At 41.3% G+C, this 26,083-nt stretch overlaps 2 protein-coding genes across 2 annotated transcripts; both read left to right on the top strand.

Moving 5' to 3' along the window:
- Positions 1-21,092: 21,092 nt before the first annotated feature.
- Positions 21,093-22,339, top strand: LOC141629440 (uncharacterized). The gene is made up of 2 exons (XM_074442441.1): positions 21,093-21,719; positions 21,764-22,339. Exons 1-2 carry the CDS (start codon positions 21,093-21,095, stop codon positions 22,337-22,339), a joined length of 1,203 nt encoding a protein of 400 aa, XP_074298542.1.
- Positions 22,340-24,003: 1,664 nt separating this feature from the next.
- LOC141629438 (uncharacterized) lies at positions 24,004-24,920 on the top strand. Its single transcript, XM_074442440.1, has 3 exons — positions 24,004-24,630; positions 24,721-24,771; positions 24,855-24,920. The coding sequence occupies exons 1-3, from the start codon at positions 24,004-24,006 to the stop codon at positions 24,918-24,920; spliced, it is 744 nt and encodes a 247-aa protein (XP_074298541.1).
- Positions 24,921-26,083: the final 1,163 nt, after the last annotated feature.

Here is a 26,083-nt window from a genome sequence, read left to right as displayed (position 1 = left end):
CTACTCAGTCAGGGACGTACCCCGAAGATCACAGACAGATACAATCAACAACAATCAATAATAATAATCCAACAACCGTCGCAATACCAACATTATACTTATCAACAATCATAATCAAATCACCAATCCACATCATGTGACTAATACTGAGTAGGTAAACCCTACCTGGAATGCAAACACACACAGCAGACGATCTTAGCAGCTGTCTCAAAACTTCTCCTCTACGAATCCTCCTCCTATCACATAATCATACAATTACTAAATACACAACTAATCATAAAACCCCCAATCCCATAAATTAGGGTTTAAACAATCTTAACCAAATACTATAAAATTGGTATGTAGGACTTACCCTTGACGCAAGGATCACAAAGACACAAAGAACAATGAAATCCAACCTCTCAAGCTCCGGGATTTGTCAATAATGCGGATGAAGAGAACAACGTATTTTGAAATCTCCTTTAAGTGAATTAGGTTTATAAAAAGTGTTTAGGGAAGAAGACGACGTAATATAAGTACTAATCCGCATTATTAACAAAACCCGTCAAACTATTACCCGTTAACCGACCTACTCAATCGAGTAACTAACGTACTCGATCGAGTGTCACTTACTCGTTCGAGTACCAAGGCTACTCGATCGAGTACCCTACAGGCAGAATACTGTTTCGTAAATCAAAACACCCTTACTCGAATGAGTAAGGCCCACTCGATAGAGTACCCAGAGACTCATAAAACCGTAGTATTAGAGTCTTCCCTCCTTAAAAAGAACTTCATCCCCGAAGTTCAAACCACAACAAAATAAAACATACTACCACACTCCCGACACAAAAACCAAAACAAAACACAACATAAAAACTCCGACACATACTACCCACCAAACTCAACACGACTCAAACACTACTAACAACCCGACTCAAACCACTACTAACTATACCAAAAACAACATAAGAAGGATGCAAAAACTCTTTGCGATCATGTCCTACCTCCCTAAAAGAAACAAGGTTACGTCCTCGTAACCATACATACCAGATCAAAAAGAAATGGATAGGACTCTGTCATGGCCTACTCGGCCTCCCATGTAGCTTCCTCGACCTCATGATTAGACCAAAGAATCTTAAGCAAGACCGTCTCACCATGTCTAGTCTTCCTAACCTTCCGGTCAAGAATCTGTTTAGGCACCTCAAGATAAGACAAGGACTCATCTAGCTCTATGTTCTCTGCTTCTAACACATGTGACGGATCACTCACATACTTCCGCAGCTGAGATACATGAAACACATTGTGTACCCTATCCATAGCAGACGGTAAAGCCAAACGATAAGCAACCTCTCCAACCCGGTCTAAGATCTCATATAGTCCTATGAACTTCTGACTCAGCTTGCCTTTCTTCCCAAATCTCATGACCCCACGCATAGGAGACACTTTCAGAAGAACCTTGTCCCCAAACTGAAACTCTATATCCCGGCGATGTAGATCTGCATAACTCTTTTGTCTAACATGAGCCACTCTCATCCTTTCCCTGATCAGCTTAATCTGCTCAACCATCTCATGTACCATCTCTGGTCCTAAAACCACTGTCTCAGCACTGTCGTCCCAAAAAATCGGACTTCTACATCTCCTCCCATATAAGGCCTCAAATGGCGCCATGCCAATACTGGTGTGATAGTTGTTGTTGTAAGAAAACTCAATCAAATCTAATCTCTGTTCCCAGCTACCACCAAAATCCATCACACAAGCTTGTAACATATCCTCAAGAGTCTTGATTGTCCTCTCAGTCTGACCATCTGTTGCAGGATGAAATGCTGTACTCATCTTCAATGTAGTCCCCAAGGACTCCTGCAACTCTTTCCAAAACCTTGAGATAAATCTCGAATCTCTGTCGGATACTATGTCTTTAGGCACTCCATGCAATCTCAACACATTCTTCCGATAAGCCATAGCTAATTGTGCCTTAGTCCATATATCTTTCATTGGCATAAAATGAGCTGACTTGGTCAGTCGATCCACTATAACCCATATTATGTTGTTACCCTGCTGACTCTTTGGCAAACCCACGATAAAATCCATAGAAATGGACTCCCACTTCCACTCAGGTACCTCTAAAGACTGAATCTTACCTTGTGGTCGTCGCTGCTCCCCTTTAACTCTCTGACATGTCAAACAACGGGCCACAAACTCAGCTGTTTCTTTCTTCATCCCAGGCCACCAGAAAGTCTTCTTTAAGTCCTTGTACAGCTTGTCACCCCCTGGATGTACCGAATATGGTGTACAATATGCCTCTGTCATGATTGTGTTTTTTAGCTCCTCATCATTAGGGACACACCAACACCCATCAAACCTCAAACTACCATCTGTATGAATAAAGAATCTAGACATTGTCCCTTTCTCTACTCCATCTCTCCACTCCACCATCTTGGGATCCAACTCCTGTTTACCGCGAATATCATCATAAAGATTAGGCTGCACTGTCAAATCTCCAATGGCATCCCCTTTCTGGATCATATATATCCCAAACCTGCCAACCTCATCCCTCAATCTCATCAACGATATAGATGCGCACAAAGAATGTACACTCTTCCTACTCAAAGCATCTGCAACTACATTGGCCTTCCCTTCATGGTAGATAATATCCATGTCATAATCGCCAATCAACTCTATCCACCTCCTTTGTCTCATGTTCAACTCCTTTTGAGTGAAGATGTACTTGAGACTCTTGTGATCTGAAAATACCTTAAAGGTCGCCCCATATAGGTAATGTCTCCAAATCTTGAGAGCAAACACAACTGCACCCAACTCCAGATCATGTATACGATAATTCTCCTCATAAGGCTTTAATTGCCTAGAAGCATAGGCAATGACTTTACCCTTTTGCATGAACACACATCCCAAACCATTCTTTCAAGCATATGTATACACTTCAAAGTTCTCACTCCCTTCAGGCAGTTCTAAGATTGGAGATGTGGTCAAACGCTCCTTTAATGTTTGGAACGCCGTCTCACCACTCACATCCCAACGAAACCTGTTCTGTTTCCTCATCAAAGCCGTCATAGGTCTAGCAATCTTGGAGAAATCTTTCACGAACCGTCTTTAATACCCAGCTAAACCCAAGAAACTCTTGATCTCAGCTACATTCTTTGGTGCTTCCCACTTGGTAACTGCCTCAATCTTTGCAGGATCCACAGGTACCCCTTCCTTAGAAATCACATGCCCAAGAAAGGCAACTTTCTCCAACCAGAACTCACACTTGGACAACTTGGCATACAACTCATGCTCCCTCAAGGTCTGCAACACTATCCTGAGATGCTGATAGGCTATCACACACCTATGCAAAGATAATATTTATACCCTAGACAACAAATAAATGTAGTACTTAGGGGTCGAACCACAAAGAAACGGGAGTTGTTAATTAGTTGTTATGGAGTGAATTTTATCAAGGTCGATTACGTTTTGGATTGATTTGTTGGATGGTTTGATGATTAGAAAATAATAAAATAAATGATAAAAGGAGTCTAGGGAAGTTGGGTCACACATGCAAATTATGTAAATGCTTAAATTAAACATAGGAGTTGATAAATGTTAATTGTTTAGGCTTAGAGACACCCACCTTACGGCATTAGTGTCAACCATAGACCGGGTCCTAGAGAAACTCTCGTCCATGACTAGTTCGTCCTACTACACATGCTTAGTCTAATTCAATTCCGCGCCTCTTGACTTTTAGAACGAATGAACAAACTTAATCAATGAATAAGGCCTTTAAACAAAGATTAAACATTAAGGTGCAAACATGTGACAGAAACAATTTAGACAATATTATATCAACCTAATTTAACATTTTACAAATACTTTTTATGCATGGCTCCCTTCATTCCCTAGACAAAAGAAACTACTCTAACATGGTGGAAATGTAAATAAAACTAATGATAAATGAAAACATGAATAAGAAATTACCTTGAAATTGGAAATGAAAATGGAAGAACAATACTTGTAATATAAATAACTTGTAAATGTGTTTTATAACTTGTAATGTAAATAGGAAATGTAAATAACATAAAGTAAATCTAAACTAAACTAAACTAAAAGCTAACCTAAACTAACTACTAAATTTAGAGAGAATTATGAGAAATTGTGTATGTGAATGGTGTCTATATGTTGAAGTCTACACCCTTTATATAGGAAATAAGGGGTGAACTTTGTAGAGCAAATACAAGGGGTCAACCCCAAATATTCTCTCTTAATTACTTGAGTAATTTCCTAGAGAATCCCATGTTGGCCATCAACACCTTCTTAATTGCACAATTAGCATCCAAAGAGCATCTTAAGATGAGCATCCGAGGCATTCTCCCATCTTCTTCTACTTGGGCTTTGACACTTGATTTTATACTTGGGCTCATTTCTTGACATGTGTTGTGCATTTCTCAAATTAATCCACCACATTTGCTCATGCAAGTCCATGCACTTCCAACACTTAGTCCAATCTTGCTCTCATACTTAGCCTTACTTCTAGTGTTGGCACATTTTATAGTACTTTAGCTCATTTTCCTACAAAACACACTTGAACACACAGTTGCACTAGAAACACAATATTAGCTTAAAAACACTTTGATAAGTGATAAATGATATGTAAAATCAAACTAATATAAGGGGTTAAAATGTATAAAATATGCACTTATCAGATGCTCCTATTGTTCTTTCTTAGTCGTAGAAAAGACTAAGATGTCATCTATGAAAACCAACACAAACTTGTCCAAAAACTGACTGAAGACTCTGTTCATCAAATCCATAAACAGAGCTGGTGCATTAGATAACCCAAACGGCATCACCACATACTCAAAATGGCCATACCTCGACGTGAAAGCTCTCTTTGGTATGTCCTCCTCCCTAATCTTCACCTGATGGTACCCCGACCTCAAATCAATCTTAGAAAAGACTGTTGCACCACTCAACTGATCAAACAGGTCATCTATCCTTGGTAAAGGATACTTGTTCTTCACCGTCACTCTGTTCAGCTCCCTGTAATCTATGCACAAACTCAAGCTCCCATCCTTCTTTTTCAGAAACAGAACTGGTGCTCCCCACGGTGATACACTAGGTATAATGTATCCCCTCTCAATCAGATCATCTAACTGCTTCCTGAGCTCCTCCAACTCCTTAGGACCCATCCAGTACGGTGCCTTAGAGATTGGCCCCATCCCCGGTTTCAGCTCAACAATGAAATCTATCTCCCTCTTCGGTGGCAACCCCGAAATCTCCTCTGGAAATACATCTAGAAACTCCCCCACAACTGGTATCTGCTCAACTGTCGGACTCTCCATCCTATCATCTCTCACATGGCACAAGATCATCGGGCACCCTTTCCTCAGATAAGACTTCAAGGTCACAGCTGCAATCAACTTAACTTTGGGTTTGACAACAAACCCACGATAAGACACACTAATGCCCTTAGGACCTCTCAGAGACACTTTCTTTTGATGACAGTCTATCTTAGCTTTTTACTTTCCTAATCAATCCATCCCGACTATCATCTCAAAACCATCTAAAGGAAACTCTAGCAAGTCTACAGGTAGATCAACTTGCCCAACCATCATGGATACATCAAAATACAGCCTCCCACATGATACAGACTCACCCGAAGGTATAAAGACTTCCTCTTATACAGACTCATATTCTCTCAAACCCAACTGCTTAACATGACTCGAAGATACAAACGACAGAGATGCCCCCGATGTGGGAAATATCGGTATATTTCATCAAGAAAATTCGGATTATAACGAAATTTTGAAATATGAAATAACGAGTCATAAACGAAATTGCATAAACAAAAGAATAGAGATTAGAATTAACCTCCGGTCCTAGCAATTTGGCCTAAGAACAAATATCGAGATCGATATTTTCCTAATCGTTGCACCCAAGATGCTCCGAGAAATGCCTCTTTCTTGCTAGAAAGAAAACCCTAATTTATAATAATTTTAGGGTAGTTTTAGGGTTTTTTTATGAGAGTGTTTTGTGAAAAATCAAGTGAGAAAAATAATCCTCCCCTCTCTCCTCTTAAACCGTCCAAAAGGAGAGAAAATAGGGAAGATTTTTTTCTTCTTTTTCTCTTCCTTAAACCGAGTAACCAACAACCAAAATCAGGAGAAAATCTTCTTATTTTAGGTTGTTGTCAAATTGTATAATATGTGTATATTTATCATTTGTCATTTATGTCGTCACGTATTTAATAAGTCCACACACAATAGTTTGTAGTCGATTTATTAATATCGGTCTGACATTATTTATTATGACAATTTCGTATAATATATACATTAACTATAAATATCGCATATTTATAATTTGCAAATTAAATATAACCGTTTACGTTTAATTACGAATTAACATCTTAATTCGTTTAAGCTAACATTATATACATTAATTAAATATAACAGTTTATATTCAATTTACGAATTAACAATTAATTCGTCTCAGCTGATATTATTTAATTGTATTAAATAATCGACTCATCATCACATTGACTAACTTTTTAGTCAAATACATGGACTAACCTTTTAGTCATATAAGGTATCAATGTGATTATATTTTCATATAATCACATCTCTCAAACACATTCTTTAGGTGTGACTTTTAGGGACCAGTTGGTTACCGCCATCAATATGATAATAACGTCAAACTTCTAGCAAGCCAACCGTTATTAGTAAACGTTAATCAACTGATAAAATACTAAGTATACCCTGTAAACCTATAAGAGATTTATACACATTATCACACTAACTGTGGAGGACACTAGCTCCAACAATCTCCCACTTGTCCTCACAAGTGTATGTGCGATAACCGATTCTCATATCCTTAATTTCTCCCACTCAATGTAAAACAATTTACAAAATCCGTATTCACAAAGGTCGTATTTTACAAGTGATCAATATCAAGAGTGGTTTTCCCGACTAGAGAGTAACTTAACTGATAAACGAATCACCATTCGAGCATGGCCATGCATTTCAGTTACAACTTCTCGAGTGGCCCTGAGAAATGACTAAACCTGATAAAGGTTGGATATTTTCTTCAACTCGAATCATGCAGATATAAGCACAGTATGAAATGACCCAGTAAAAATCTGCTTAGCCTCCTGTTACGGTCGACCATGAGAAAGAAACCAAAGTCACCCAAAAACTGCCTTAATCTCAAGAGACAGTCGATAGTCAAAAGAATCGACTCTAGGATCACAATGGACGTCCTATCCACGACCTGGCACCGAATGTTTTTAAATATTTAGGACTCCATTACGTTGTCACAATGTCCTACGAGGTATCGTTATAACTCGCATCTGTGATCGATTAGCCAACCGTTTGACTTATGGCTCGTTGAACCCACCATCAATCAACTTCACAATATAATAGCCAGAGTTATCAGCTCATGTAGGCGATTATGGACCAAAACAAATATAATGTAATTCAGTTCAATTTGTGGCGTTCAATGTTGTCGTACAATCCACATGAAAAACAAAATATGAAATAATACGATGAAGTTATAAATGGCATATGAAAAATAAAAAGTATCGAATCCATAAGCAACTAGTACAACTCAAGAACACGTTTAATTCCCATGGAAATAACGTGCCCTTCATGCTTATCATATTTCAATGGTTTAGTGAGAGGATCTACGATGTTGTCATCCGAAGCAATCTTGTCAATCACTATCTCTTCTTGATCCACGTAATCACGGATCAGGTGAGCCTTCCGATGTACATGTCTAGACTTGTTGCTAGACTTTGGCTCCTTGGCCTGGAAGATGGCACCTCTATTGTCATAATAGATGGTGATTGGGTCATTCGAAATAGGAACTATGGATAGTCCTTGTAAGAATTGACGCATCCATATAGCTTCCTTTCACGCTTCAAGCGGCATAGTACTTTCGGATTGATAGTACAATGCTACAACTTCCTGTTTGGAACTTTTCCGGTGACATGACACCATTAAGAGTAAAGACAAATCCAGACTGAGATTTCGAATCATCTCGATCCGTTTGGAAGCTAGCATCTGCGTAACCGATTACACATAGCTTAGTATCTCCTCCATAAGTCAATGCCCAATCCTTAGTTCTCTGTAGGTACTTAAGGATGTTTTTCACAGCCATCCAGTGTGTTTCACCTGGATTGCCTTGGTACCGACTCGTCCTACTCAATGCATATGCCACGTCTGGACGTGTGCATATCATGGCATACATGATTGATCCTATGGCTGATGCATAAGGAACACGAATCATACGTTCGACCCCTTCCGGTGTCTTGGGTGACTGAGACTTGCTCAAATGCATCCCAGAAGTCATGGGAACGTTCCCCTTCTTGGAGTTGGTCATGCTGAACCTTTCAAGAATCTTATCCAAATAAGACTCTTGACTCAGTGATAACATCCGTCGTGATCTATCTCGATATATACGGATTCCCAATATGCGTTGTGCCTCACCCAGATCTTTCATCTGGAAATGGTTCTTCAACCATCCTTTTACCGAAAATAAGAGAGGAATGTCATTCCCAATCAAGAGTATGTCATCGACATACAATATCAAGAAAACAATCTTGCTCCCACTCGACTTGACATATAAGCATGGTTCCTCGACCGATCAAGTGAAACCATACTCTTTTATCACCTGGTCGAAACAATGATTTCAACTCCGAGAAGCTTGCTTAAGTCCATAAATGGAACGTTTAAGCTTGCACACTTTTTTAGGATTTTTAGGATCTATGAAACCTTCGGGTTGTACCATGTACAATTCCTCCTCCAAATAACCGTTTAAGAAGGCGGTTTTCACATCCATCTGCCAAATTTCATAGTCATGAAAAGCGGCAATCGCTAAGATTATCCGAATGGAACGCAGCATAACTACGGGTGCAAAGATTTCATCATAATGCAATCTGTGCACTTGAGTGAAACCTTTTGCCACTAGCCGTGCCTTATAGGTATCTGGTTGCCCTTCTACAGAATGCTTTATTTTGGAAAGCCATTTGCACTGAAGAGGTCGTACCTTGTTAGGTAAATCAACAAGATCCCATACGTCATTCTCATACATTGAGTCCATCTCGGATCGCATGGCTTCGAGCCATAGCTTAGAGTCGGAACAGGTCATGGCACCTTTATAGGTAGCGGGTTCATTACTGTCTAGGAGAAAAACATCATTTTCCTCGACCATACCAATGTATCTGTCTGGAGGATTAGAGACTCTACCCGACCTCCTAGGTTCCTGAGGAATATTAACCGTATCATTAGTTTAAGGAACAACTTCCTCCATCTATTCCTCGGTTTTTGGTTCTTGAATCTCCGACAGCTCGAAGGTTCTATTACTTGACTTGTTCTCAAGAAATTCTTTCTCTAAGAACTTTGCACTAGCCGCAACAAAAACTCGATGTTCGGTAGGCGAATAGAAGTAATGACCAAACATTCCTTTTGGATAACCAATAAAGTATGTCTTGACCGATCGCGGGCCGAGCTTATCCTCGTGTCTCCACTTGACATAAGCTTCGCAGCCCCAAACCCGAATAAAGGACAAGTTAGGGACCGTTCCCTTCCATATTTCATACGGAGTCTTGTCGACAGCTTTAGACGGACTTCGGTTAAGTATAAGAGCAGCTGACAAAAGAGCAAAACCCCATAATGAATCAGGTACTACCGTGTGACTCATCATGGATCGAACCATATCAAGTAGTGTTCGATTTCTCCGTTCGGACACACCATTTAATTGAGGTGTTCTAGGTGGAGTTAACTGTAAAACTATTCCACAGTCTTTAAGGTGTTGATCAAACTCATTTGAAAGATATTCGCCACCACGATCTGAACGGAGTGCTTTAACCTTTCTTCCCAGTTGGTTCTCAACCTTATTCTAGTATTCCTTGAATTTTTCAAAAGACTCACTTTTATGCTTCATTAAGTAGACATATCCGTATCTACCCAAATCATCCGTGAAAGTGACAAAATATCTATAGCCGTCTCTTGCGGTGATTGACATAGGTCCACATACATCAGTATGTATGAGTCCTAATAGGTCATTAGCGCGCATTCCAACACCTTTGAAAGAAATTCGAGTCATTTTGCCGATAAGACATGATTCACACGTGCCAAATGATGAGAAATCAAATGTGGAGATAGTCCCATTCTCAATGAGTTTCTTTACACATTTTTCATTTATGTGTCCCATTCGACAATGCCATAGATAAGTTTGATCTTTGTCACCAACCTTTAATTTCTTATTATTCACATGTAATATCTCTGTGGTTTGATCTAAGATATAAATTTCATTCATGGAAACTACTTTGCCATAAACCATTTCATTAAAAGAGAAAATACAGCTATTGTCCTTTATTGAAAATGAAAAACCGTCTTTATCAAGCACGGAAACAGAAATAATATTCTTAGATAAACTGGGTACACAGTAACAGTTATATAAATATAACTCAAAACCACTCGGGAGCTGGATTACGTATGTTCCCATTGAGACTGCAGCAACTCTTTCTCCATTCCCAACTCACAGGTCCACATCACCCTTTGCGAGGGGTGTGATGTTTTTTAGGCCCTGTAAATGATTACACAGATGAGAACCACAACCAGTATCAAGTACCCAAGTTCCGAAACTTCCATGGTTAATCTCAATCATATGAATATAAGATGACATACCAACATGAGTGACGAGGCCTGCTTTTATGTCCTTACGGTACACGGGACAGTTCCTCCTCCAATGCTTAGTCTTGTTACAATGGTGGCACTTAACGTTACCGTCCTTGTTCTTTACCTTGCCTTGTGAGCCACTAGTCTCACCAGGCCCACTCTTACCGTTTCGTGACTTCTTAAACTTTGGCTTTCCTACAGTTATGTCGCCGTGAGCTTTGCCCTTACCCTTATTCTTGTTGGAAATCATGAGAACATCTTGCTTCATGCTCCCACTCAATTTCATATCCTTCTCGGTCTGTACAAGAAGTGAGTGTAGCTCATGAGGAATTTTCTTCATGTCATTCATGTAGTAATTTGCTCTGAAAAAGGCAAAACCATCATGAAGTGAATAAAGCATACGGTCAATGACAATGCTCTCACTGATTTTGCAATCAAGTGCCTCCAGTTTCTCGACATTCTTAATCATGTCAAGAATGTGTGGGCTAACCGGTTGGCCCTTCTGGAGTTTTGCCTCAAAGAAGCGACAGATATGCTCATAAGTAACGATTCTCGGTGCTTTTGAGAACTCATTAGTGAGCTTGGTGAAAATCTTGTTTGCACCTTGGGCAATGAAGCGTCTTTACAAATTGGTTTCCATTGCAAAAATGAGTATGTTCTTTATCGCACCCGCTTCCATGACGAAGTCACTATAAGCAAGTGACTCGTTAGCTCTTGCATTGGGGCCTGGGTTTGGCGGTATTGGCTCAGTCAAGTACTTGAGCTTACCGTCAGCAATGGCAGCATTCTATAATGATGCCTCCCAGTCCGCAAAGTTGGACCCGTCATTCTTTATTCGTGTGGACTGATTCATGTGGTCCATGAAAGTTTTGAGCCAGGACTCGCGTGCAAGTGTGGCACTTGGCATAGGGATATCATTATTTCCAGCCATTTGTTGTAAGAAGTATTATCAATATAAAACGAATTCTACACTGCAAAAAGAAGAAAAACATAATAAGCATACTCATCGTTATGATTTAAGTCTAATGCAAAAACTGTTATAATGTGAAGACTCAAGCATTTATACAATTGACCTCCCTCAAGAATTATATAAATGTTCCCAAGACTCAATTATCTGTAAATTGATAAGCCAACCTCTTGGCTAATTCTACTTTTAGAATTCTTGGTTGATAAATTTCTGTAAATTCTATCTATAGTCCATCATAATCTCGAGAAACTCTTTGGATTATAATGTTGAGGTAAAATAAGTCAACACAAACTACTTACCCAACTTAGAAGGGGTCATATGGAGAGTAAGGTCCTATATGCCTACCGACAAAGAAGGGATTCATAGTTGTTTGGCCTATAAAGACTAGTCTCAATTTTAGTTTTAGAGGAAGATCCCATCAACTTTATTTTAATACATTTTAAGTGAACTAATATCTAGCATGCGAGAATGAATAAACTAAGATGATGGCTTAAAATTGTGTGACATCTTTATGTCCATGATAACTCACATTCAATCTATATGAGTCAATTTTCATACATATAAGTAGGTGGTTTGGTTTAGGCGGAAAATGATGCACTAATTATCATGCGAAGAAAAGCAACAAGAATGGAAAAACGTAAAACAAAAATAAAGTCCTAGTGTGGCCTATCTACCAAAATGAACATAAATACAACTTTGGAATCCTTCCTAGGACCCGAGAAGCTTGTCTTGATGTTCCATCTTGGTCCATGTAGCGAGAGTGAGCAAACCAATCTCCATCTTTAGTCTTCTCAAAATTACAATTAAAAATTACAAAATAAACCTATTTACATTCTAATTTCAAAAACACAATACTAAAGAAAACCAAAGGAGATTCGAGATCTCAAAATTACATTAAGATTATGTTTCCATCATTACGAAAACATAATCAACTAAGGCCACACTAGGTAATACAAAATTATAACCGATTGCAAAAATACGTAAATAAACCATTCAACAATTCATACAACTAAATAAATGCATCAACTATAAATTAATCATTCAAGACATAATTCCTTAATTATGTAGAATAATTTATCCAAACCACCTATTTTAAAATGATCAAAATTATGTGACAATTCCTCAATTATCAATTCCTCAAAATAATTGGGTATCTAAAATTTGTGAACTTTTTCACAATAAACAATCATACATTATAGATATAATGTATATTAATTATTGGCCAAAACAAAAACGAAAAAATATTTTTTTTTTAATTGCTCTCGGCTCCTCTCGGCATTTGCCCTAAAAACGAAAAAAAAAAAACAGTTTTTTTTTTTTTCGAAAACAACCCTTTTAAAATGAACAATTTTGTTTAATGTTGCTACTAGAACAAGATTGGCATAATCATCAACATTTAATTTAAACATAGATCCAGACTAGATGATTCAATTTAACCTCTTAAAAAGAATATCTAAATTATGATTAAATCGATTATCTGAATATTTGATTCATCACGATTGATTTGAACATTATTAAATTAATGAATCATGATTCTTAAACAACAATTTAACACCATGTATGCCAAAACTATATAGCAAAACAAATGAACATGATCAAACAAAACGATTTCAATTTAATTCTTATTAAATCAAAACATCTACAAATTTATCATATTATCATCTTAACATATTAAAACAACAATATCAATAAATCAAAATGGAAATAAGGCATCAAAAATAAAAAACATCTCGTCATAAAAAAATGTTTCGGCCGAAAAAATTTTTTCTCAAAATTTTGGTTTTGTTTTAATCCATTTATGAAAATCATATAAAATAATTTCGTGGCCTAGTCTCTGATACCACTTGTAGGAAATATCGGTATATTTCATCAAGAAAATTCGGATTATAACGAAATTATGAAATATGAAATAACGAGTCATAAACGAAATTGCATAAACAAAAGAATAGAGATTAGAATTAACCTTCGGTCCTAGCAATTTGGCCTAAGAACAAATATCGAGATCGATATTCTCCTAATCGTTTCACCCAAGATGCTCCGAGAAATGCCTCTTTCTTGCTAGAAAGAAAACCCTAATTTCTAATAATTTTAGGGTAGTTTTAGGGTTTTTTGATGAGAGTGTTTTGTGAAAAATCAAGTGAGAAAAATAATCCTCCCCTCTCTCCTCTTAAACCGTCCAAAAGGAGAGAAAATAGGGAAGATTTTTTTTCTTCTTTTTCTCTTCCTTAAACCGAGTAACCAACAACCAAAATAAGGAGAAAATCTTCTTATTTTAGGTTGTTGTCAAATTGTATAATATGTGTATATTTATCAATTGTCATTTATGTCGTCACGTATTTAATAAGTCCACACACAATTGTTTGTAGTCGATTTATTAATACCGGTCTGACATCATTTATTATGACAATTTCGTATAATATATACATTAACTATAAATATCGCATATTTATAATTTGCTAATTAAATATAACCGTTTACGTTTAATTACGAATTAACATCTTAATTCGTTTAAGCTAACATTACATACATTAATTAAATATAATAGGTTATATTCAATTACGAATTAACAATTAATTCGTCTCAGCTGATATTATTTAATTGTATTAAATAATCGACTCATCATCACATTGACTAACTTTTTAGTCAAATACATGGACTAACCTTTTAGTCATATAAGGCATCAATGTGATTATATTTTCATATAATCACATCTCTCAAACACATTCTTTAGGTGTGACTTTTAGGGACCAGTTGATCACCGCCATCAGTATGATAATAAAGTCAAACTTCTAGCAAGTCAACCGTTATTAGTAAATGTTATTCAACTGATAAAATACTAAGTATACCCTGTGAACCTATAAGAGATTTATACAAGTTATCACACTAACTGTGGAGGACACTAGCTCCAACACCCGAATCAAACAAAACAAAGGTATAAACACCATTAACAAGAAAAGTACCAGTGATAACATGAGTGTCGTCCTCAGCTGCTTTCTTCTCCATCATAAACAGCTTTCCACTGGTCTTCTGCCCACCTCCTTGGATAGTACTGGCTGAGGTAGTCGGCTTAGCACCCGACCCCTGGTTGTTGTTGGGGTTCATAGCTGGCTTCTGATAAGAATTACCGCCATTGCGGTTACCTCCACCGTTGTTGCTCTGGCCTCCCCTGTTGTTCCATGACCCAGGCGGTTTATTGCTCGCATAACTCTGTGCCGGCCCCTGAGAAAAACTTCCCTGTCCCGGCCTCTGGAAACCCTCACTCACCGCACTGGTGCACTCATGTCTCTTGTGGCCTACACCGCCACAGTTAAAATAGGTCATCCCTCAGCTAATGCTACTATTCCCACGGCCACGCCCATAGGAAGCCCCAACACTAAACCCCGAGCCAGATGAATATGCTCTAGCCTGAGTGTGGTTGCCCTACTTGTAGTTAGATTGGCCTCCACCCTCGCTCTAAACCTTTCTTTTCTCAGCACCTCTCTCTCGGGTCATCTCCACCAACCTCTCAGCTCTCCCCGCTCTCTCATAAGCTTCCTTAACATCTGTAAGGACTCACACATGTAGCTTCTCCATTATCTTGGGGGTTAACCCCTTCTCAAACCTCAACGCCAGGTTTTCCTCACTCAACCCCATATCCTCAGCGTACCTAGCCTTCTCATTAAACTGTCGGTAGTACTCAGCCACCGTCATATCATATGCCATCTTAAACCCATCAAACTCCTCTCTCAGCTTATTCCTCACATGCTCCGGCACGAACTCTAGCGTCATAGCCTTTCTAAACTCTTCCCAAGGAATAGCAGGTAACCCCTGCTTCGCATACATACCTCTAGCATTCACCTTTACCTTATCCCACCACTCTCCTGCCACCTCCCTCAAGTAGAACGCAGCTTGTTCCACTATCATCTCATCCGGGCAGTGCACCAAATCCAGGATGTTCTCCATCTCTCTGTGCCAATTATCTAGAAGAATTGGCTCCCCGGTCATCTTGTACTCTTTCGGGTTAAACCTCGCTATGTAGAGACTAATCTTTGAATGATCAACCTCCTTATCCTTCCCCACTCTCTTCAACTCATCTGTGAGAGCATCTTGGTGCTCCAACATCTTTACGATGTCATCGACTGACATACTTTCAGCTCTAGCATAAAGGGCGTTTCTCTTTGGCGGCATCTTGTAACTATATAAGAAAAAGGTAGATATAAACACGCATACTATAACCCAAAACACGTATATAGCCTACACAAACCCCACTCGATCGAGTACCAGAACCCACTTGATCGAGTTGAGGCTACTCGATCGAGTGCCCACCCTACTCGATCGAGTGCCTCGACTCCAGAACCTAATCAGACCTGATCATAAACATACTCGACCGAGCTGACTAGCCACTCGATCGAGCGTCCCCTACTCGATCGAGTGCCCTATGTACTCGATTGAGTACCCAAAAACACGATTCTGACCAGAAAAACATCAAACTACCTACTCGACCGAGTTACACCCACTCGATCGAGCACCTCACATACTCGATCGAGTGCCCCCCACTCGATTGAGTCATGCAGACTCGCATACACTGCCCGCATGTTTATCTCACTTTCCCAACATAATATACAAGTTTTATAATTTCAACAAAATAACCATAACTACGCATGCATTTCTACACAACTCCTTATAAAATCAAAAAATCAATCTACTTCATATTATCAAAATGCCATATTATAACATACATCATGCTTTTCATCCATTTCAACATACGAATCACACATCTTTCATCTTCTACTCCATATCTCCAATTTTCCACATTCAACATCCAACGATTCATTACACATGCCACTACGTACACATAAAAACCAAAAGACAACACATACGACCCTGACACATACCCCATGTGACCGGTTCAAAATTGCAGGGCGAGTTCGCGGATTTAGGACGTCTCCCAAGCCTTTAGATTAGCTCCTACAACTTCTACTCCAAGTTCATTTTAGTTGACTCCCTATGTTCATTAGATTCATTAGTTACAGGTTTCAGGATCGTCGCTCTGATACCACTTTGTGACACCCCCATACTCCAAGTGCCTTACCAGGACCACTCAGGTATAAGAACGTCACTATCTCCGTTTCCCGAGACAATGATAATCAAAAGACAATAACAAAACACAATTTAAATAGTAATAAAGTTTAAGTGATTACAATTCCAAACCCAAACTGATAAAAATACGATACGTGTTCTCTTAAACCAAATGTTTCAAAACTACTAAAGAATGACAACGGAAGACTCTAATCAGCTCGTGGTGACACATCCCAGCTAGCCCATATGCCTCTAATCAAACTTGCTCAACAACTGCTCATCATCCCCGAATGGATCACCACAGTTTTACAAAACAAAGACGGGGTCAGTACTAATCACACAATACAATCACAATAAGACAAGTGACAAAACAGCTCAACCGTCACATCAACCCAAACTCTATAATCAACTCCTCATCACCGACTACACACTAAAGTGTGTAGCCTTCCCAGAGTACCCATCGCAACAGGTACTCCACACCGCTAGTGGGGGACCGCAGCCGTTCCCACCTAAGCCCCGGTCATCTCCATCGAGCGATAAACCCAAGTCCATTAATGTGCACATCCTGTCTGTGGCGGGTTCCACAGAAGGCGAATCATGGGCGTGAAGCCACTCTCGTAAATGACTCCACTTAGCCAGGGACGCACCCCGAAGATCACAGACAGATACAATCAACAACAATCAATATTGATAAAATCCAACAACCGTCACAATACCAACATTATACTTATCAACAATCATAATCAAATCACCAATCCACATCATGTGACTAATACTGAGTAGGGAAACCCTACCTGGAATGCAAACACACACAGCAGACGATCTTAGCAGCTGTCTCAAAACCTCTCCTTTACGAATCCTCCTCCTATCACAAAATCATACAATTACTACATACACAACTAATCATAAAACCTCCAATCCCATAAATTAGGGTTTAAACAATCTTAACCAAATTCTATAAAATTGCTATGTAGGACTTACCCTTGACGCAAGGATCACAAAGACACAAAGAACAATGAAATCCGACTTCTCAAGCTCTAGGATTTGTCAATAATGCAGATGAAGAGAACAACGTAGTTTGAAATCTCCTTTGAGTGAATTAGTTTTATAAAAAGTGTTTAGGGAAGAAGACGACGTAATATAAGTATTAATCCGCATTATTAACAAAACCCGTCAAAATATTACCCGTTAACCGACCTACTCGATCGAGTAACTAACGTACTCGATCGAGTATCAAGGCTACTCGATCGAGTACCCTACAGGCAGAATACTATTTCGTAAATCAAAACACCCTTACTCGACAGAGTAAGGCCCACTAGATAGACTACCTAGAGACTCATAAAACCGTAGTATTACATCACAACCACCGTCACATCACACAACCCATGAGTCACCACCAGCTACCTAAGCAACCACCGTCACCCCACGACCACACTACCTAACCAGTCCTACTAACACCAGACCCACCACCATTCCACCAATTATTTGCCGCCATGACCACCACCGCTGCCGCCATGACCAAACTGATCCCAACTAACATCACAACACTGTCACCACTATCCCAAACACAACACCAGCGACATCACCATCCACCACTACCACCATCGTCAACACTACCACCACCACGCACAACCGGCTGCCCAATCTAACCCAGAAATGAATCCACCTCAATCTGTACTACCGACCACAACTTAGAAAACTAGTAGAGATAAATGAATCTAACCCAGAATTTGATGTACCTAACCCCACAACCAGTACCACTCGTCACCTCCTAAGATAACCACCACTGACCACTCACCTCACTGCGAAAACCACCACCATTCACCCTCTGACGACCAGCAACAACGCCACTCACCCCACGACTCATGCTCAAGCGTTTCCCCTCTATCACTCACCCCACGACTCATCCAGATTCCAGTCATAAAACAACTCCGGCCGATTTTCCAACCACATAAACGCCGGTGAGAAGTGAGAACGGTCGATGAAAAGTTGTTTGTTGTTGTTGTTGTTGTTGTTTGTGTCGTGGTGGCGACACCACCGGTGTGAGGGGCGACTGCTGAGTCCACCGTGGTCAGGGGAAGACCATGGTGGTGACAGGCGGCAGCAAGGGGCAGTGGAGGAGTGTTGTGGTGTTGTTGTTGGTGTTGTTGTTGCTTGGTGCGGGTTGTGGGGTAGGGATGACCTGGGCAGGCCGGATCCACCGTGGCTGGGTGGTGGCTCATGGTGGAGAGGTGTGGTGGTGGTGGTTGAGTTTGAGTCGGGTTTTGGGTAATTGTATAAGACGGGTTTATTTGGTCGTATACGTATTAGATTAGTATATTTATACGTATTTGTATAAATAGATTAGTATATTTTTACGTATTTTTATTATTATTATCATATTTTAGGAGATGGGTTTTGTGAGACGGTTTTACGAGACGGACCTAGCTTGTGTTATGGATTGCTTATGCGGATTTATTGTGAGGTAGGTTTATCCTACTCAGTTTCAATGTTGTATTTATTTACAAAATCAGTCTTTTATTATTTAATTGCATTGAGTGAGTCGTATTTCATGTTGTTGGTTTCGACGACTCGACGAGTCGGGATATTTGAGGGAATGGTATCCATGGCATGTCATGGTGTATATTGTCTGCCATGCATTTTATATTGTGACGGTTGTTGTATGGGTAAAAATACCCTCTCATTTTCATCATGACGTGGCAACTCGCTATTGGGTAAGATAGAGGCACACGGATCAATGACAAGGCAGCAGACTGCTAGACACCAGGAAGAACAAGGGGGGATGAACCTGGACATTCAAGTAATGCGAAGGCCACGATTGAGCTAAATAACGAACAGCCAGCAGGAACGTTGAAATGGTCAGTAGGAACATTGCAGTTATCAGCAGGAGCTTTGACAAAGTCAGCAACCACTCCCTATTTCATAGGAAGTAGAGCGTATGGTTGACCGAATATAGAGACATGTGCGATAATTCAAGGAAGGCTATAAAAGGGCAACAAACACAAATTCAAGCACCTCTCATTCATCATTCACTCCACTTGAAGAAACAACATTCATGACCAGCAACAAATAATAATTTTCACACTTAGAAACATATACACCGTTCGTATCATTTTTACTTAGTCGTTTGGAGATTACTGTTGTTTCTCCTGATTGTTCCAGCTAGGTTTACCCTCGAAATCTATTACTACTAGTGGAACATTGGCGGGATACCATTCCCCCTCCGCGGTTTTTCCCACATTTTTAGTTTCCCGCGTCACCATTTTGCTTGTGTCATTTGTCTCTCTTTCTTTTTCGTTTGCTTTTTCTTTCGTACTAGTTGTTTACTTTCGTTCTCGTTATGTTCCTATTACTGATCTACTCAAGTCCTTAATACCGTATTTTAATTGAAATAGCCGCATTAACTCACAAATCTTTAGTCGGTAAAATCTAAACAAAACAATTTGGCGCCCACCGTGGGGCATTGTGGTTTAATCTTGGTTAAAATACCTCTTTTCGTAATATCCTAACATCTCTATAGTTGGTCATGTCAGGATCCAGTCAGAACGTATCTGATCCAATGAGTACATAAGTGCAAACTCCAGTAGTAGGGGCGACGCCAGCAACCTCCGGTGTTCCAACTACGGCGATCCCTACCACCAGAGTGACTGCATGCCAGGCTCAGCCCCAGGTATCAGCAAAGCCTCCTTAGTCCCCCAAAATCCAAGATCTGGGAGCAAGGAAGGCTGGCAAATCACCAGTTATCAATCCTGTACCCAAGCCTAATAGGGTAGGGAGTCCGCAGCGCCCAGGACACCTGACAGGGGCGCGTTTTCCAGGAGCGTCACAACCGGATCCGGTACAGCAGTTGCTCCAAGGGATGACATTCTTGCAGTAGGCGGTGATAGGGCTACAAAGGGACAACCAGTCCTTGCAGGAAAAGATATATGCAGTGTCACCCCTAGGAACAACCCAGCAGATGGTAAGGTCAACACTCGGCTAGGGGAATGCCAGGGAGTACTCAGGGAAACTACTGCCACAAAATCTAGTGACTAGGAGTACGCCAGTGATACCAGGAAGCAATCCAGGGGAACAATCAGCAAGAAACGCATACCCCGGGATATGCTCCTATATGCCATATACTCCAGACAGCCAGTTGAGGCCTATTGTGAACTCAACACCATTACCTGAAGCTACATGGTCCCTACTTACATGTCAGGAGGGACACCAAATCTATATAGGGTCTACTCGGTACCCCACAACTAGGGTATGGGGGTAGGAAGCCATGTAGAACAACAGTTGCAGGATATGAGGTCCCTACTCATCAAGGTTCCAGGGTTACCACTTCCCATGGAGGTGGCAACCCCGAGTGCTATTCAGATTCCTCCTTTGTGGACAGCATTGCCCTCGTCAGCATGCCAAAGGGGTTCACCATGCCAACAATGACGTTGTATGATGGAACAGAGGATCAGCTGGAGCACATCAACCAGTACAAACAAAAAATGATGGTGGTCGCAGCAACAGGGCCTAAAAAGGAGGCATATATGTGCAAGGGATTCGGTTCCACCTTGTCAGAAGCCGCACTCCAGTGGTTCGTTAACCTTCCCAACAAGTCTATTTCCAGCTTAGCGGGGTTAGTAACCGTTTTTAATCAGCAGTTCGCCAGCAGTCGCAAGCTAGAAAAATTATCCAGTGATCTATACCGGATCGTCCAGAGGTTCGAGGAGTCCATCAGGGATTATCTCGCCAGATTCAATGTGGAAAGGATATCTATCCCTAGGTGCAACCCTACAACAGCAGTCAATGCCTTCAGAAGAGGACTGCATTGCGACTCTGATTTGTACAATGATCTCACCAAGCACCCATGCTCCACCTTCGATAAAGGCAAACAAATGGCAGAGGCTAGTTATCGCCTAGAGGAGGATGAGGATAGAAGGAACCTGTATGGAACAGATTCGTCCAGCAGAAAAATCACAACAGAGAAGAAGAACGAAAGAGCCAAACCCTACAACAAGAACACAGTGAACAAAGTCTCAGGAGAAACAGAGAGCACCGAGGCTCCACCTAAGGTCAGCGAGTATGGGTTCATAACTGGACTTGCTGGGTATTGAAGGCAATCGGGGAACTAGGGCAGAGGGCAAGGTGGCCCAAGAAGCCTACCCCCAGGGAGAACGACAGAAGAGATGCCAGCAAAAGATGTGAACACCACAACGATATTGGCCACAATACAGAACATTGCGTAGTACTACAAAAGGAAGTAAAGCACCTCTACAGTGTTGGATGCTTAGATCACCTGCTCCCCAAGGGAGCGAAATCTAGAAAGGTCAATACTGTTGACAAGGCCCAACCATCCCCACCTCCACCTTACTCAAAGGTCGTGAGCGTCATCACAGGAGGATCGGAAATATGTGGTCTCACTTATTCAGAAGCAAAGCGCCATGCAATCGAGACCAAAGGAGATAAACAAGAGTTCTCCCTCAGGGTCAGCAGACAGGATCTACCAGCAATCTCATTTGACGAGGTAGACATACCCGATGAGGCAGAACACAACCATGACGCCTTGATCATTACCCTTTCCATAGGGAACTGCTTTGTTAGAAAGATATTGGTAGATACAGGAAGCTCTGTGAACCTCATAATGCTTGAAACCTTGAAGAACATGGGGTTCAGCGAGAAATACCTGGTGTAGAAGGTAGTACCCTTGGTAGGCTTCAGCGGAGAAACTAAACAATCCCTTGGAGAAATAGTGATTTCGACCTTTGCAGAGGGTATGAACAAACAGGTACGGTACTTGGTCATTGATGGTCCGTCAACTTATAACGTGATACTTGGCAGGCCTTGGATCCATAAAATGAAAGCGGTACCATCAACGTACCATCAGAGCCTGAAGTTCCCTATACCCTGGGGGGTACAGGAGATACAGGGAGATCAAAATATCGCTCAGGATTGTTACAAGAACGCTCGAAAACCCACTGCACCTGGTCCATCATAGCAATTACAGAAACTGTGCGTCCAGAGGGAGTATATCGCACCTCCCCAGGAGGAACTCGACGAAGTAGTCCTGGACCCACAGTATCCAGCAAGAACAGTGCTGGTGGGAGCTAATTGTGCAGATAATCGAATTTCTACGTACTAACATGGATTGTTTCGCCTGGTCCCATAGCGACATGATTGGCATAAATCCAAGTGTAATTACACACCGGTTAAATGTAGACCCCAGCTTTCCTCCCCTCCAGCAGAAAAGGCGGAAATTTGCTCCTGAAAGGAACGAGGTGATAAACCTGGAGGTAGACAACCTCTTCGCAGCAGGCAAGATCAGGGAAGTTAACTACCCAGAATGGCTCTCGAATGTTATGGTGGTACCCAAGAAGAACAACAAGTGGAGAGTATGTGTTGATTTCACAAATCTTAATAAAGCTTGCCCAAAAGACCCGTTCCCCCTGCCGCACATCGATTCCATGGTAGACGCAACAGCAGCGCATGAGCTACTTACCTTCCTTGACGCCTGGAGTAGGTACAACCAGATAAAAATGGACCCTAAGGATCAGGAGAAAACATCCTTCAGATCTGACAGAGGTCTGTACTGCTACAATGTGATGCCTTTTGGCCTCAAAAATCTTTGGTTCCACCTATCGGCCAGTGAACAGAATGTTCAAGGAGGAGATAGGGAGAACAATGGAAGTCTACATTAACGATATGGTAGTCAAATCCAAGAAGGCCGAACAACACATGTCCCACCTGGAAAATACCTTCTCGATCCTCAGAAAATACCATATGAAGCTGAACCCCCTTAAATGCACTTTTGAAGTCTCCTCGGGGAAATTCCTGGGGTACTTGGTGACGCAAAGAGGGATAGAGGCCAGCACGGAGCAAATCAAAGCAGTCATCCAGTTAGAATCTCCTCAGAAGCCAAAGGATGTACAGAGGCTCACAGGACGGGTAGAAACCCTAAACCGGTTAATATCAAGGCCCTCAGACAGGTGCCGACTATTCTATGACATCCTGAGGAAGAGCCAGAAGTTTGAATGGACGCCGGAGCATGAAAAGGCATTTGGGGAACTCAAGCAGTACCTAAGCACCCCTCCTCTTTCTCCAAGCCGAACAGGGGAGAACCACTTTGTGTACTTGTATCTCATCAAGTGAGAGGCGGCTATAAGCGTTGTACTGGTACGAGAGCACGAAGGTATGCAGAAACCAGTATACTATATAAGGAAGTCGTTATTACCTGCAGAGACAAGGTACACATCTCTAGAAAAACTCGTTTTAGCACTTTTAACTACTTCGTACAAATTGCGTCCCTATTTTAAGTCACATACAATTTCACTCATGACCAACTACCCCCTGAGAACCATAATGAGGAAACCCGAACTGTCAGGGAGAATGGTTAAGTGGTCTTTTCACCTAAGTGGGTACGACCTAAAATTTGAACCCCGAACAGCCATAAAGTCCCAAGCCCTAGTTGACTTTGTGTCAGACTTTAGTACCACCCTTCAAGAACAAGCCGACAGTGAAATCTTGACCCTAAGTGAGGCTAAAGGGGAGCAGGTATGGGAATTACATTTTGATGGGGCATCCAACACGAAGGGACTAGGGGTAGGGCTGGTCCTGAAATCACCTCAGGGGGAACAGATAATACAGGCAGTATGGTGCGAGTTCAAAGCAACGAATAACCAGGCTGAATACGAGGCCCTAATCTTAGGATTCCAATTAGCCTTAGAAATGCAAATCAACCACATCAAGGTGTATAGTGACTCCCAATTGATTGTCAACCACGTGAATAACGTGTATACGGCCAGGGATCCTAAAATGGTAGCCTACCTGGAAGTGGCGAAGGAGCTCAAACTCCGCTTTACCTCCATCCACATCCAGCAGATACCAAGGGACCAGAATGTTGAAGCAGATGCTCTCGCCACCCTGCGAGCAGCCTTCACTCCAAGGGTAGTGGGTTCTATACCATTCATCCATGTCATGAAACCTGCCGTATGCCAGAATGAACAGTAGAACGCCAGTAAGGCTGCAACCACCCAGTGGACATACGAAGCGGGGATACTGTGTACTACCACACCTCAGGAAGAAACTGATGATTGGTGCAAGCCTTACATTAGTTGGCTACGCGATGAGGTATTGCCACCTGACCAGAAAGATGCTAGGAGCTTCAAAATGAAATCCTCCAGATTCGTACTCATTGATGGTATCCTATATAGGAAGTCCTTGGCAGGACCCTATCTGAGGTGCTTCAGCATGCAGGAGGCATAGGCAGTAATGTGTGATATCCACAGTGGTGATTGTGGAAATCACACAGGGGGTAAGAGCCTGTCCAACAAGACACTAAGATAGGGTTACTTCTGGCCTACCATGAGGAAGGACGCCATAGATTACGTCAAGAAAAGCGAAGAGTGCCAAAGGCACGCTCCTGTCAGCCACCAGCCAGCAGAACATATGCATCAGATCATCTCGCCTTGGCCTTTTATGAAATGGGGAATGGATATTGTGGGACCATTACCCCGTGCTTCTGGAAACAGGATGTACATGCTAGCAATGACGGACTACTTCTCTAAATGGAAAGAGGCAGAAGCTTTCCCTCAGATCCTGGAGAAGCATGTGCTATCTTTCATTAAGAGGAACATAGTCAGCAAATACGGCATCCCTTCAGAAATCATATGTGACAACGGGTCACAATTTATATCCAACAGAACGGAAGACTACTGCGCCAGGTGGAACATCAAGCTGTTTAAGTCTACTCCTAGGAATCCACAGTCCAACGGTCAGGCAGAATCTAGCAACAAGATAGTCATAAACAACCTCAAAAGAAGGCTGGAGGAGATAGGAGCCAAGCGGGCGAGATGAGCTCCCCTTCGTGCGTGGTGCGATAGAACCACCCCCAAAGTGGCAACAGGTCAAACACCATTCAGTCTGGTATATGGGGCCGAGGCAGTTATTCCCTCTGAGGTGCAAATACTAACGCATCGATATGCCAATGCCACCGAAGAGAGGAACCAGGTAGAAATGGCCAGCAACCTGGATACCATTTATGAGCAAAGAGCCAGCGTCTAAATTAGGATGGCAGCCTACAAACAAACAGCAATCAAGAGTTACAACAAAAACGTAAGACTGAGAACACTGCGGGTAGGGGACCTGGTACTCAGGAAGATATTCCCAAACACCAAGAATCAGAGTGTAGGTAAATTCGCCTATAACTGGGAAGGTCCTTACCGCATAGAAGGCATCGTGGGCAATGGGGCATACAAGTTGGAGACTATAAATGGGGAATCTGTCCCTAGATCCTGGAACATCATTCACCTTAAAAAGTATTATGTCTGAGGTTCCAGGTGCAGGACCCATGAGTTCCACCTCCAACAGGTGCATCCCAGGACCCTTGAATCCTAGAATTCAGTACTCCAGAAATCTTAGAACACGAACTAACTTGGTAAAA

The sequence above is a fragment of the Silene latifolia genome, chromosome Y (genome assembly GCF_048544455.1).
Source record: "Silene latifolia isolate original U9 population chromosome Y, ASM4854445v1, whole genome shotgun sequence".
NCBI classification, from domain to species: Eukaryota; Viridiplantae; Streptophyta; class Magnoliopsida; order Caryophyllales; family Caryophyllaceae; genus Silene; species Silene latifolia.
The sequence above is the reverse complement of the archived record's forward strand: the minus strand, read 5'-3'. Positions and strand labels throughout refer to the sequence as shown.

Bases quoted from the DNA above. Each gene is read 5' to 3' on its own strand.
- LOC141629438 (XM_074442440.1), top strand. From the start codon at position 24,004: ATGAGGAAACCCGAACTGTCAGGGAGAATGGTTAAGTGGTCTTTTCAC. The intron at 24,631-24,720 runs GTATGCCAGAAT...ACCACACCTCAG, and splicing joins TCCATGTCATGAAACCTGCC to GAAGAAACTGATGATTGGTG. The intron at 24,772-24,854 runs GTATTGCCACCT...TATCCTATATAG, and splicing joins TTAGTTGGCTACGCGATGAG to GAAGTCCTTGGCAGGACCCT.
- LOC141629440 (XM_074442441.1), top strand. From the start codon at position 21,093: ATGACGTTGTATGATGGAACAGAGGATCAGCTGGAGCACATCAACCAG. The intron at 21,720-21,763 runs GTCAGCGAGTAT...TGGGTATTGAAG, and splicing joins GCACCGAGGCTCCACCTAAG to GCAATCGGGGAACTAGGGCA.